The sequence below is a fragment of the Atractosteus spatula genome, chromosome 8 (genome assembly GCF_055471065.1).
Source record: "Atractosteus spatula isolate fAtrSpa1 chromosome 8, fAtrSpa1.hap1, whole genome shotgun sequence".
Lineage (NCBI taxonomy): Eukaryota > Metazoa > Chordata > Actinopteri > Semionotiformes > Lepisosteidae > Atractosteus > Atractosteus spatula.
The window spans coordinates 3,663,710-3,677,136 of NC_142713.1; the positions used below are offsets into that span (position 1 = coordinate 3,663,710).

Genomic DNA, 13,427 nt, shown 5'->3' on the forward strand with positions numbered 1-13,427 from the left:
GTAGGTTTAATCGGTGTCTCTAGATTGTCCCTGTGTGTATGTTTGCTCTGCGAGTGATTGGCATCCCATCAGGGACGTAGCTCTGCCTTGGGCCGTGTGCTCTTACTGTAGGGGCTTCCGATTGATCGAGTTTTTGGATAAAGAATGGATAGGTACAATGAATCAGGTGGGGTAACCCTCATTAATGCAACTTGTTTCTAATGAGCTAGTGAGAGGTGGGAGTGTGAGAAAGCCACCATCTTGGCTCAAAACATGGGCCCAGCAGCGTGGCTTTGAGCCAAGATGGTGGTTTTCTCACGAAGTCGCCTCTCACAACTTCACCCAGTCTAATAGATACCATGAATATCACTTTTTACACCTTATCCTTCATGTTCTTTTCCTGACATAATGTTTAGCTTTTCCACCCACGTCCCAGAGCTGAGCTTTCAACGATTTAAGAATCTGAAAATGAAGCAACATTTTGTGGAGGCTTACAGTGATGTGAAAAAGTCATTTCACATAAGCCACTAAGAGCATCATAACACTTCTGATTAATCAAGTATTAAACACAAAAAACTTCACTCATGGAACTATGCTGTTGGCTTTATTTGATGATTTTCAGTTCAAATACTGTCAATTCCAAAATTCTAAAAATTGAAAAGGACACATTGTTTATGCTTTAAGTATTTTGAGTAGTGTGCAGGAAATGAATATTATACAACGAGCTACTTGGAGGTGTTTTGCTAGTTTTATTCCCCAGTAGTAAAATGCAGTGTAACAAAACCAGTCACGCAGCTATTTTGCATGCAGATTTGTCCAGTAATGTAAAGTAGGGAGTGAGTACAAGGTTGGCAGAGGCGTCTGCCCTGTGGAGGTCTGGGATGTCACAGCCCGCAGTCGTGATCAGACGCCGATCTTGTCGGACCCCTGTCACTCTCCTTCGCATCTGTGAGAGAGGCAGTCACAGGCCGTGACGGTGAAGATCTCGTGCTGCAGCACAGTGCCATTGGCGCACTGTAGAGGGACCAGCATCGTCTCGGTGCCTTTGGCCGAGCAGCACACGCACTGCTTTTCCACCTTATGCGTCTCCAGAGAATAGACAGACTTGCTGGTGCATTTCCCCTGAAAGAGACGGGGTCCGACAGTTATACTTTCTAGCTAGAGGGGCCCAAAAATTTGATGCACTTGAGGATGTTTATTGAGTACTAAGGTATAGAAAAAATTGGCTTAGGCTGGCACGGTGGCGCAGTAGTTGGCATTCCTATTCATATTGCAACGGTGGGGCCCTGGGTTCAATTCCTGGGGTGCCATCTGTGTGGAGTCTGTATGGTCTCATTGTGTTCACCTGGGTTTCCTTTGGGTGGTTCGGTTTTCTCTCGCTGTCCAAAAGCATGCTGGTAGGTTATTAGACTTCTGGGGAAACTGGCCCTGGTGATAGTGTGTGTTTGTCTGTGCCAGTGTGTCCCCTGTGATGGACTGGTGTCCTGTCCAGGGTGTATAAAATGCCTTCTGTAGGTTTTGAGTGTCTCACTCACTGCAGTTACTATACATACTAATCTGTGCCAATATGTGTTTTTTTTACCAAACCCTCACCCCCTTCAAATCTCACACAAAATCAAAAAATCTCTTCAGCACTGGTCTCTATACTAGGCCTTCTGCCAAGTCCTATATCATTTAATATAGTTACGTTTGCTTATTCTTTTAACATCTTCAAGAAATAAATGTTTTTCACAGAAGACGTTTTGAGCCCCAAGATAAATAAGAGTTATCTTATGACGGAGTCAAAACTGGGTTATCATGGGTATATTTATCACAAGTGTAGCAGTTATCTTTTATTCTTACAGCTATTAACTGGCTCAATTTGGATAATTGACTGTAAATTTTACATATACTGTATACATATGTATTTTCTTTCTCATTATAACATGTACAGTATGTCTCTTATCTGTTAATGCTTTGCTGTGTTAAATGTACTGTCTATTTTACCTGCCTGCAAAGCAAATTTTTGCTGTCTGCGAGTAAGTATATATTGATTACAGAAATTATAATCAATATCTGAATCGATACCTAATCAATACCTAAGAAGAAGGCTCCACAGCCAAAGTGTTGTCTCTCTTATTTTCCTTCCCTTTCAGCCTGGAATAAGCCTTTACCTGTTCCTCTTTTGGTTACAGTTCACAGTACAGTAAATATTCAAGTCGAAAATCAGATATTGACAGTCAATCTGTGTGACAGATGGTCAATGACCTGACCAGACAGTTCTGCACCTGAGCTTACCTCGCAGTAATGAATGTCAATCCGATCCCGAGACATGCAGTCGTCAATTTTAATATACTTCAGGACTCCGGCGGTTTTTTTACACTCGGGCTCGGTACCTGAGGGCGAACAACACAGAGCCTCACTGACAAAGCCACGCAATGCTGAAACCGAAATAAGGCCCCTTTTGCAGGACTGGGGATTGCTGAACTGCACATTTATACAGGAAAAGGGCAGAAACAAATAGATGTGAATTTTTAATGTCCTTCTGCATCTTCCAAGAGGACAAAACTAGGAAAGATTTTATTTAAAGTGTATACAAGGGCATGTATTATTTCTTTATGACTAACCTAACATATGAGCACTTTATTCATCAGGACACTAGGAACACTCTGCTGTAGGATGGGCCCTTTTCCCAATGAGATGGTAAGACAAGGTCCTGGATACTCGACCACAATAAACTGCTCAAAAGCATGGGAGTTTTCATACCCAAGACCTGTCCAACTACCACTGTGGTCTTCAGAAACCTGACCTGCTGTACTTAAAGCTCATCCTTCTGGTTTTCAAATTGGTAAAGGAATCAGTGGGGCTGCTTGTGCATAATGCTGCTTCAGATTAGTGATCCTCTCCTAATGTAAAGCACTTTGGGATCTTTTGAGAAGAAAAGCAGTATTGACATGAATGACTGCTTAATTATTTAAATATAAATACTGCTAAAGCTATACTGGATATTGACAACATTCCATCTTTTCAATGTGTTTTCAAAAAACAAAAAGAAAGGTCTGTGTAGAATCACCAGGTTTCAAGTAATAGTCAAATATTATTTTACTAAAATCGGTCTGGGATCCAAAACCAGTGGTATCATCAGTTCTCAGAGAATGAAAGTAGTTACATGAAAGATTTCATCTTTAAATAAGCAGACCAAATAGGAGAAGCTTTACAACCAAAAAACGTATTTCTTTTCAAGTTGCATTATCCTTATTAATTATGAACTCTCCATTCATATGAATTGTTTATCCCTACAGCAAAAACTGGTATCTGCATCCTGAATCATAGGTTTCTACTCTATTTCTAAACCTACTGCCCAAATGTACAAGTGTCTTAAATTCATATTGGGTTTATAGACAGAGGTTATTGTTTTTTTTTTTTTTACAGTGACTCACTGAACATACAGAAAGACAAAGCAATAGCTTTATATTAAAAGCATTAGGTATAATACTCACAAGTCTCACAGCAGCTGTTGCCCAGTTGGGTGACTTTGCCCTGGTAATGATAAAGAAAGATCCTTAAAGTATGTTAATCAATATTCCCACCACCCTGTATGTAAACACATGCCTTCTACTCTCAACAGGATTCTATCTGAATACTGTATAGAGATCTCAACATCAGCTAATAAACAACATAATCAGTACAGGCCCCTTGTATTGCATTTTTGTATTGTATTTTTTTATTTAGTTCAGAATCACTCTTTAAGGTATCCAATCTGGCCTGGTTAGACAGAGGAACTGAGAGAGGAGGAAAATCAGAGCTACTGACCCCTTCAGCCAGGCAGCTGGCCTTGTCAAATGGAGGGCAGGTAGTTATTTTTGTTTCCAGCACCAAATCATCCTGTTTATTGACTTTGCAGGTATAGACGAAGCATCCCTCCTGCTGGGTTTCATTTGCCTGTAAACATAGAGAAACACGGGTCAAAACAAAAAAGCCAGCGTGTTGTAGGCCTCCTGCATGATCATGGAGCACATTGAACAAGTCAGTGAGAGTTAACGTGGACAAACAGACCACGATCACCTCTCAACTTCCTGGTGGTACAGTACAAGGTAGCAAGCTCAGATTTCCTATAGTGCTCTGGGTTTACTTAAAGAAAGGGGCTCAAATGTCAGTCAAATTATAGAGAAGGAATGTCAAAGAGCTACACCCTACATTAAAACAGTTTCAAACCAGAGAAACGCGTTTGACCCATCTAGCCAGTTTGGCAGTTAGTGGTTAATTGGCCAAGGATCTCATCCTGCTGTTTCTTTGAAAGAAACCAGGGTGTCAAATTCAACAACATGGCTGGGTAGCTTGTTCAACACTCCTACAATCCCTTGGCTAAATAACTTCCCACTTAGGAAGTTTTCTCCTGTCATACTTATGAACAGTATTATGTCTATTTATGATTGATTTATATCAAATTCAGCATTGCAGACATTCATCATATGTTTATTTAATGAATTTATTGTTGTGTGCACTTCTTTCACATCACTGTGTTATTTTATTTTTCATCAGGGTTGTGCTTGAAGTGGGATTTTGAGCAACTCAATCTACTGTATGAACTTGAAGATCTATGAAAATGTGTATTAATTTTGAGAACTGACCATGTCGTACTCTTATCTATGTTGAGACCAGTTATCATACAGAAAAGGGAGTCCGTTATGTTCACAAGGAAGACAAGAATGAGAGATGCAAGTAAAAGGATAAACCAACTAAATCACTGAGTTTGGTTGTAGCGGGTTACATCTGGAAAGCTCAACTGATCATCTTGATGATGGCATTGCACTGGTACAGTAGGTTACTAAATATTCTTACACAATGCTCACATGATTTATTTTGGCTTTTATCATGCATTTTTTTTATATCTATAACCCTCAGTAGCTGCAGGACCGGGTGGAAAATCTATGCAGTAAATAATCCGATACACCCGGAGACATTAAAGACCACATCACAAACCTTCAGAGTTGTGATTGTTCCATCCTTCAGCTGGATGATGCAGGATGTTGCAATGCATTTTCCACAGCAAGAGCCAGTAACTTGCTCGAACCTGTAACCCTGGAATATAAAGGTTTATATTATAAATAATTGGAGAGGGTAGTGAATGTCTGACAAGATGATTTTGGGTTCAAGTGCCCACGACAGATACAGTACTGATGTTGTATCCTTGAGCAAGGTGCTCGATTAATGTAATCATCCATACTGTATATCCACCCATCTATTTCCATCCACTTCTAATCTAGGGTCGTGGGGGAACTGACACACAGACAGACACACACACACACACACACACACACACACCTAGTCTGTTTTCCCAGAAGCCAATGAACCCACCAGCTTGTCTTTGGACTGTGGGAGGAAACTCACATAAACCAATGGAAAACAAAAAAACTCCATGCAGTTAGTACCCCAGGAAATGAACCCAGGGCCTCAGAGCTGCAAGCCAGCAATGGTAACCACTGTGCCACCAGAACACCCTAAATTTATACATACAGCATGAAAGGTACTGCTCAGCTATGAACACCAATCCAAAAAAAAGACAAAATATGGTTTAATCCTTAATGCACATGGCGGTTCCTTCCTGTTATTTGAGACTTGAACAAAAAAGCAATGAACACACACGACTGAGCAAAACTGAATTATTTAATTCTTTAATAGTCATTTTTAAGGCACTATTTAAAAGTCATTTTAAAATCAGGAACACTCCGAGTGGGCCTTACCAGTGGGCAGGGTGTGCAGGTGATCCTCTTGCAGGACAGACGGAACCTCCTCAGCAGGCCCTGCTCCATAGAGCACTCGCAGTGCGTGCACAGGTCCACCATCAGGCTCTCCCCTGCCTGCAGACGAGACGTCGCAACCAGGCCGTCAAGAGCAGCGCGGGGAAAAACGGTCAAGGACACAGTTTTAGAATTTGTACATTTTTTGGTATTTGTCTTTTTTGCTGCTTCTGTACATTTCAAATGCACAATTTATTGTGTCTTCTGACTGAGAGAATAACACTGGTCAGCCGGAGCGACTGACTGACTGACTGACTGACTGACTGACTGACTGACTGACTGACTGACTGACTGACTGACTGACTGACTGACTGACTGACTGACGGATCGGTTGGTTGACTGATTGATTGCACTATCGATTGATTATTAAAATTCATCGGTGCCTACAGTACTAATTAAATCAAAACCACTTACTGTATGTACAGCACACAAACGTATATGTAGTTTTGGTGGAGCATGGTACTGACATAAAAGTCCTGTGATCAATTCCATTCTACCTCAATGGTTACTGACTAATGCCAATGGAAATGGTACAGTGGAAACTGGTGACCACAGCACTCATAGTCCCACAGTCATGCATTACTGGGTACAAAAGGACTGACTCTGTAATACAGACTCATACACTTAATTAACTCTGTTAATCATCTTGATGTTTTCAAAAGGATACCAACCCGTTCTATGAATACAGCATCAATCCTCTACTGCCACAAACATTTACATCTACAGAAAACCCAGGGGAACAGGTATAAAGTATAGAGGTTACATGCCGGTGGCTCTTGTGGCTCTGTGGCTCAGGATCTGCGCCTGTGGCTGAAAGGTTGCTGGTTCGAATCCCGCGGCCGGCAGAGGTATTCTACTCCATTGGGCCCCTGAGCAAGGCCCTTAACCCCAGCTGCTCCAGGGGTGCCGTATAAATGGCTGACCCTGCACTCTGACCCCCAGCTTCTCTCCCTGTCTGTGTGTCTCATGGAGAGCAAGTTGGGGTATGCAAAAAAATTCCTAATGCAAAAAATTGTATATGGCCAATAAAGTGATCTTAAGAGGGCTGTAAAAGAATAAGAGCAACGTTAATATAGAGATCAGCGTAGGTACTTACCCCAATGATAGTGTTGTTCATGACACAGGCATCAAGGGGAACTAGAAGAAATGATGGACAAAGATCAAAGCAAATACAGAGAAGCTTTAACTTGAAAAACTCATTCCATAAAAAAAAACAGTTTACAGTCCTCATGCTTTTCACGCTGTGAGTAAAACCCGGACTTGAATAACTTGTGCATCTTCCTTAAGAAAATGATAGAAAAGCAGCATTTTTAAACAATGGATGATGTTTTCCCACCTGTATTCAACTAACTACTCCAATAAAGTTAAAGAATGTTCTGTTCCCACAACATTCAGTCCCAGACTTAATACAAATAAGTTGTGGATGCATTATAGTTCAGCTTACTACAGTATGTGCAGTACAATACATTCAATTTCCGTAGCACGTAATCCAATAGAACCAGAATTTAGTTTTGATACTTAGAGGCCAGATGATCTTTCACAGCGTAACATCAAAAACCACTGAAATTTCTTTGAGTAACATGTGAGAGGTGCCTTCAATCAAAATGGAGATTCTTGTCTGGACCTCATTTCCCAGAATGCTGTGGTGAGGAATGACCCCATCCCCCACCCCTCCCCCCGTTAGTCACCTGACCAGTTGATGCAAAACAATTGGCCAGGTGAAAGTTGAAAAAACAGGAAGCTCAGTCCAATGGTCAGTGATATCTGCTGTCTGAAGGAGAGAAGGCAGAATCTCAGGTTGCTCCGTTCCCCAGAGGTGGGAGGAACGGACTGTAGAACCGTGGACCAGAGGAACTTGCAAGACTTATGAAACTGAACTTGTGAGTTTGAGAGTTTGGAAGTCTTCTGAAGACTCTTAGGAAGAGACTTGTTTGAAGCCAGAAAACAGCTGAACAGCCCAGCATGACAGAAAGGGACTTTCAGGTAGCTCAAAAATGAGCTTAGGCTTTTGTTTTGGCTTGGGGTTTTGTTTGAGTTCCTAAACTGTAAATAAATTGCACCATTTTTGTATTTTATGTCTGTGCATTCATGTGTCTGTGGTCCTGCATCCTCCTCTTTATAAAGATCCCATTATGGCATGCCCAGTGGGTATCACACACGTACAGCAACAATATTCGCTCAGAAAGACACTGGCTCACATTTTCATCTGAGCTGTCAGTACTGGCACGTACCACATTGGCAGGTGGGACAGCAGCCGTCTAAGTTGTTGCAGCGAAGCTCAGTCCCCAGGGGGCATTTGGGGGTGTCCATCTGAGTGCAGGACACGTTGTACTGATTGATGAAGACCTCCTCGTTGATCCGCACGCACTCATTGATGACACACGGCTTCTGGGGAGACCGCCACTTCTCCCCCACCTGCAGCAACACAGAGCCTCAGCAGTTCAGTGTTTCTTCTCGCATGAGTAAGATCGCATGACTCTTTACTTGATTGAGCTGTGGAAATGCAATGATATACCATGTTAGACATGAACATGGTATCTCATTGGCATTGCAGCCTCACAGTGCTGGGTCTCTGGGTTCAGTTCTGGACCTGGATTGCCATCTACATTGTTTGTACAGTATGTTAGTAATAATTCCTTACACTTCTATAGCACTTTTCTGGACACTCCACTCAAAGCACTTTGCTGGTAATGGGGAATCCCGCCTGGATGATGCAACAGCAGCCAAAGAGCGCCAGTATGCTAACCACACACCAGCTATCAGTGGGGAGGAGACCAGAGTGATGAAGCCAGTTCAGAGACGGGGATTAATTGGAGGCCATGATTGGTAAAGGTCAGGGGGAATTTTTACCAGGAGACTGGGGTAACACCCCTACTCTTTTTGAGAAACAACGTGGGATTTGGTGGCTACTCTGTATGTATGTTCTCCCTGCGTTTGTGTGGGTTTCCTCCAATAGTCCAAAGACATGCTGGTGGGTTAACTGGATTCTGAGAAAATTGGCCCTGGTGTGAGTGTGTGCATGTTTGTGTCTGTGTGTGCACAGTGATGTTTTGGCATCTTGTCCAGGGGGTATCCTGCCTTACACCCTTTGCTTGCCAGGATAGGTTCTGGCTCCCCCTCAACACTGTACTGTGATAAAGCGGTATACTACATGGTACTCTCATGGTCCTGTGGAGTAAAGCACAGGAAGTGGAGACAGTATTTGATGATATGAGACCACAGAATTCACTATGGTAAAGCTAATGTGGATGTACAAAAATCGAATGATAGATTTGACATGTTAGATTTTCATAAAGGCAGCCACACTGGCTACAATGAAAATCATCAATTGAAACAGCTGTTTACATTGGAGTCCGCAGTGCATTAACCCCACAAAGAGGACAGGGACCATGTTGTGCTTTGAAACTACTGAGAATAACTATTAAAGTCATGAGAAAACCTCTAGGTGGTAAAGTGGTCCAAAAGAGGTTGCACACAAGCGGGCATTTTCTTTAAATAAAGGCTTTAGAATTAAAAATAAATACTGATCTCGACCAGTACGTGCATGAGAAGACTAATCACAAAGGCAAACCAATGTACTGTATGGGGAGAGAAAATAAAAACAACGATTAGAAAATGCATTTAAAGAAAAACAACTTACCATGCGCAAACGGCCAGAAACATCCATATCACCCATGGGCCTTCCAACAATGTTTTCCAGACAGGAGGTTGTCTTACACCTGCCACAGCATGCGTCTGGGGCTCTCATGTATGTAGAACCCTAGGTACAGCACAGGCAGTCAAGCCTCCCATTCAATTTCATTTGCAGACTCATTTACAATAAAAGTAATTTGTACAATTCGCGTGTTTTGGTTTAAATCAAGTTTCTACGCCATATTTCAGGATTGGCAACCAGACTCTGTAACAGCTTCTTCCTGCAGGCTGTCAGCCTCCTCAACACCCTGGAATCTACTTGCACCCACCCCAATTCCAGAAACAGGGTTTAAATCCCCCCAGTGTGATGTGTATATAGTATTATGTATTTTCCTTGTAATTTGCACTATCTGCACTTTGATCTATGTGTATCTTGTCTACAATGTCTATGTCAGTGTCCTGTCTGTCCTGTCTGTATTTGCACCGTGGGCCAGGAGGAACGATATTTCATTTCACTGTATACTTGTATACTGTATGGCTGGAATGACAAACGTGAACTTGAACTTGAGACGATCACAGCCTGTCTTTATTTGAGGTTGATAGGCAGACATGATGAATGTCCTTGTCATCACTGCTGCCTCTAAAATGTAAAAAAAAACAACCAAACTATTTCTGTCATCCGTTCACAAAAAAATCTGCGACAGAAAAGGATTTTTCTCTTACCAAGGGGCAGATCTCATTGCAGACTTTTTCAGTGCACTCCACGATGTGCAGGCCCGTGACTCTGTCCTGCCTGTCTGTGCAGCTGCAGGTTTTACAGGAGTCTTCCCACTCATTCCCAACGTGGTACGCCACACCAGAGTGGACACAGACCTGCGCGGAATCAAAACAGAAGCGGGAAACTGCTCAGGGGGCTTTCTGGAGCGCCAGCAGTTCCAGAGGCCTCTGCAAGATTGCAGTACCGTATCTCTTGCACAAACACAAATCTCACTCAAGGTTGGCCGAAACAGACTTGCATATCCCTGAATTCTAACTTTTTTCGTAAAGAAGCATACCACTGTCTCCGTTCTTCAATGTACTGTAATGCAGTAAGGTGACTTTTAAGATATAAAAAAGCTGAGTATCATTCAGCTTGCAAGGACCAGAGTTCCCTTAACTGGACATATTACTTGCATAACTGACCAACAGCTTACAAATTCTCGTAAGCTTGTAAGAGTGGGTGATTTATGGTGATCTTAAAGACTAACTGCATCAGAACTCTTCGGGACCGTAGGTGGAAACAGCCCGGACCTGTATAATAGTGTTCATGCTATTAAAATCAGGAGGTGATCAAAACCTCAAAACGGAGCAGCGAAGTGACAGAATCCAGTCGCGGCCTGTTGTTTTAACTGGGGCCCCAGCTGGAGTACAGTAGCTGCATTAGCACCTGAGCCTCAGTGGATTCGGTGTGGAAACAAACAGCTTTGTTTGCTTTTCCCCTGCTACACCGTAATCTCCCGCCGGGCTGGGGATCCTCTGTGGACCAGGCCGGCCTTCACCTTTGTTCCCCCGGATTCGGTGCCCTCCTCCCCAGCCTGCTCTGAACGGACTGTGCTGACAGCTCACCGCCGGACCCGTGACACTGTCAGTTTGTGAAAAGTCACCCGAGCAAACGGGTCACAGATGACCTTTCCATCACACAAGCAAATGTGTGAGGTCCTTGTGGCACACAGGCTAAAAAAAGGCCCAGCTTGTGATAGCTCAGGCAAGCACACACACACATAAATAACAATGCATTGATTCAGTGGGGTTTTGAAGAGCCATCACTCACTTTGTCGGGGACACAGCTGACCTCGCTGCAACCACAGTCGTTGACCACCGTAGTAGTGATGTAGCCCAGAGGGCACGTGATGGTGGAGTTCTGGCAGCTGCAGACACACTCGTATTCATCGCAGCACTGTGTCTTCTTCACCTCGACCCGCCTGTGGGAAGGGCAAGAGGGCCTGCTCTGCAGAGAGCACTCTTCCTTCTTACAGGCTTGAAGAGCCGCAGAAGAACATCAGCACATGTGGGGATAACATCGAGCAGACGATAAACAAGGTTAGAGGAGAGAGTGAAAAAGGATCTCCAAAGACACTGCTGTTTAGCTCAGGGCTGTTCCACTCAAATGATTTCTTTTTAGGCTTTCATTTCTTAGAAAGCCGGAGATTTTACAAGAGACTTGAAACCCATAATGGTTCAGATTGATTACTGTATGTTACTCATTATTAGGATGAGAAGCTAAAAGCCAGAAGAAACTCTCAAGGGTCCTGTCCACAACGATGGGGTCCTTCCTAGCTACTGGAGGAACACAGATCCACCGTCTGTCAACAGGAGAGTTAAAGAATCTCTTGCTCACCACACTCATAAACCGGCTTGCACTCTCCGGGGTTCGTCAGGACGACTGTCAGTCCAGCCCCACATTTAGGCATGGATGAGAGATCACAGGTCACCAGATCACACACTATGAAAGAAGGAAAGGGGAAATGTTCAGCCTCCGTCTGCTGTTTTAACAGGAAGTGGGTGGTAAGCAGAAGAACTCTCCGACAGCCTCATAGGGGTGAAACCGTTATCACGAAGGGTGAAATATTAGAAAGAAATTCAGCCAGCAGCTATATCACCACTCCCAGGTGGCCGCCCCACTGGTGCTCAGCAGGTGTGAGAGCCTAGACAGCACCTGGAGGGGAGACCTCCTGGGAAAGCTGAGGTTGCAGCTGAACGAGGTGTTGGATAGTGTGACCAGTAGGGGGCGCTCACCCTGCAGCCTGACGGGGACACTATACCTTCGGATGAGATGTTAAACCGAGGTCCAGACTCCCTGTGGTCATTAAAAATCCCAGGGGATTTCTTGTAAAGAGTAGGGGTGTCACCCTGGTGTGCTGGCCAAGTTTCCCATTGGCCTTTACCTATCATGGCCTCCTAATAATCCCCATCTCTGAACTGGCTTCATCACTCTGCTCTTCTCCCTACTGAGAGCTGGTGTGTGGGGAGAGGACTGGAGCATCATCCAGGTGGGGCTGCACACTGGTGGTGGCAGTGGGATTCCCCATTATCTGTAAAGCCCATTGAGTGGAGTGTCCAGAAAAGTACTACAAAAGTGTAAGGATTATTTATTATTATTTATTACTGATCTTCATTTTGATCAACATAAGTGACACTTCCCAACCTTACCTTAGTTTCAGGTGTCTCTTAACAGACTTAACAGCCTGTACTAAAATGCAGGCCAGTCCGTGAAGCAGGACTTACCACATTCATACTCGGTACAGCACTGGGGGCCTCTCTTCTCTCGCAAGACTTCACATGGTCCGCAGACTGGTACTGGAGAGACAGGAAGAGCGCAGAGGGTAACGGAAAGCATTTCACCGTCACAAGAACAGGCTGCTGAATGAGACATTAACCAGAGTTCAGGTGCCGTCAGAGGTGGTTAAAAACACGGACTCTTTTTCATCCAGAAACGCTCGAGAAGGAGCTGGGAAGAAGAGTTTTTGCGTACGTTTTATGAACCAGGTGTCTGTTGCCTTTCTTTGTCCTGTATGGCTGTGTTACAGGTGCTTGGCTCCAGGTATTGGGTTTTAGATTCACCACTCACAAAGCACAGTATACTGTACATTCATCCTCACTCCGGCTGGAAAACCCTGGAAATATTTATATTAGGTCTGACTCAGCATGGAAGCACACAGGTTGCAAAAATCCCCTAGTTTGCAACTATGCAGTCCTGTAAAAAAGAATCATAAAACCTCTGATACGATCAAAAGGGAAAGGATGATTTGCACTCAACCACAGTATTGCAGCTACAATTCTTGTAGCCACCAGGTGATGCGGTGCTTTTTTGGGCCTACACAAGGCGGGCTCCTGAGAGCGCTTTACCTTTGGAGCTGGAGCATGGTCGTGAAGTGCAGTTGATTTGCCTGTTGTCTAGACACATGCAGATCTGACATGCGTCGCGGGAGGGCACCCAGGTGTCAAGGTGCTTGGGAACGAGAGAGAAAAGGATTTCAGACAAGAAGAGAAGAGAGA

At 43.7% G+C, this 13,427-nt stretch overlaps 1 protein-coding gene across 1 annotated transcript in view; it reads right to left on the reverse strand.

Moving 5' to 3' along the window:
- Positions 1-569: 569 nt before the first annotated feature.
- vwf (von Willebrand factor) overlaps positions 570-13,427 on the reverse strand; it is a 66,991-nt gene continuing 54,133 nt past the window's right edge. Inside the window, exons 39-52 of the mRNA XM_088922958.1 lie at positions 13,278-13,380; positions 12,657-12,728; positions 11,770-11,874; positions 11,203-11,408; positions 10,116-10,265; positions 9,400-9,519; positions 7,991-8,174; positions 6,856-6,896; positions 5,703-5,819; positions 4,942-5,040; positions 3,772-3,900; positions 3,459-3,498; positions 2,257-2,354; positions 570-1,101 (exon numbers count right to left, since the gene is read on the reverse strand). Coding sequence (XP_088779084.1) covers positions 910-1,101; positions 2,257-2,354; positions 3,459-3,498; positions 3,772-3,900; positions 4,942-5,040; positions 5,703-5,819; positions 6,856-6,896; positions 7,991-8,174; positions 9,400-9,519; positions 10,116-10,265; positions 11,203-11,408; positions 11,770-11,874; positions 12,657-12,728; positions 13,278-13,380 — 1,656 coding nt within the window. The 3' untranslated portion in view covers positions 570-909. The remainder of the gene's footprint in view (positions 1,102-2,256; positions 2,355-3,458; positions 3,499-3,771; positions 3,901-4,941; positions 5,041-5,702; positions 5,820-6,855; positions 6,897-7,990; positions 8,175-9,399; positions 9,520-10,115; positions 10,266-11,202; positions 11,409-11,769; positions 11,875-12,656; positions 12,729-13,277; positions 13,381-13,427) is intronic.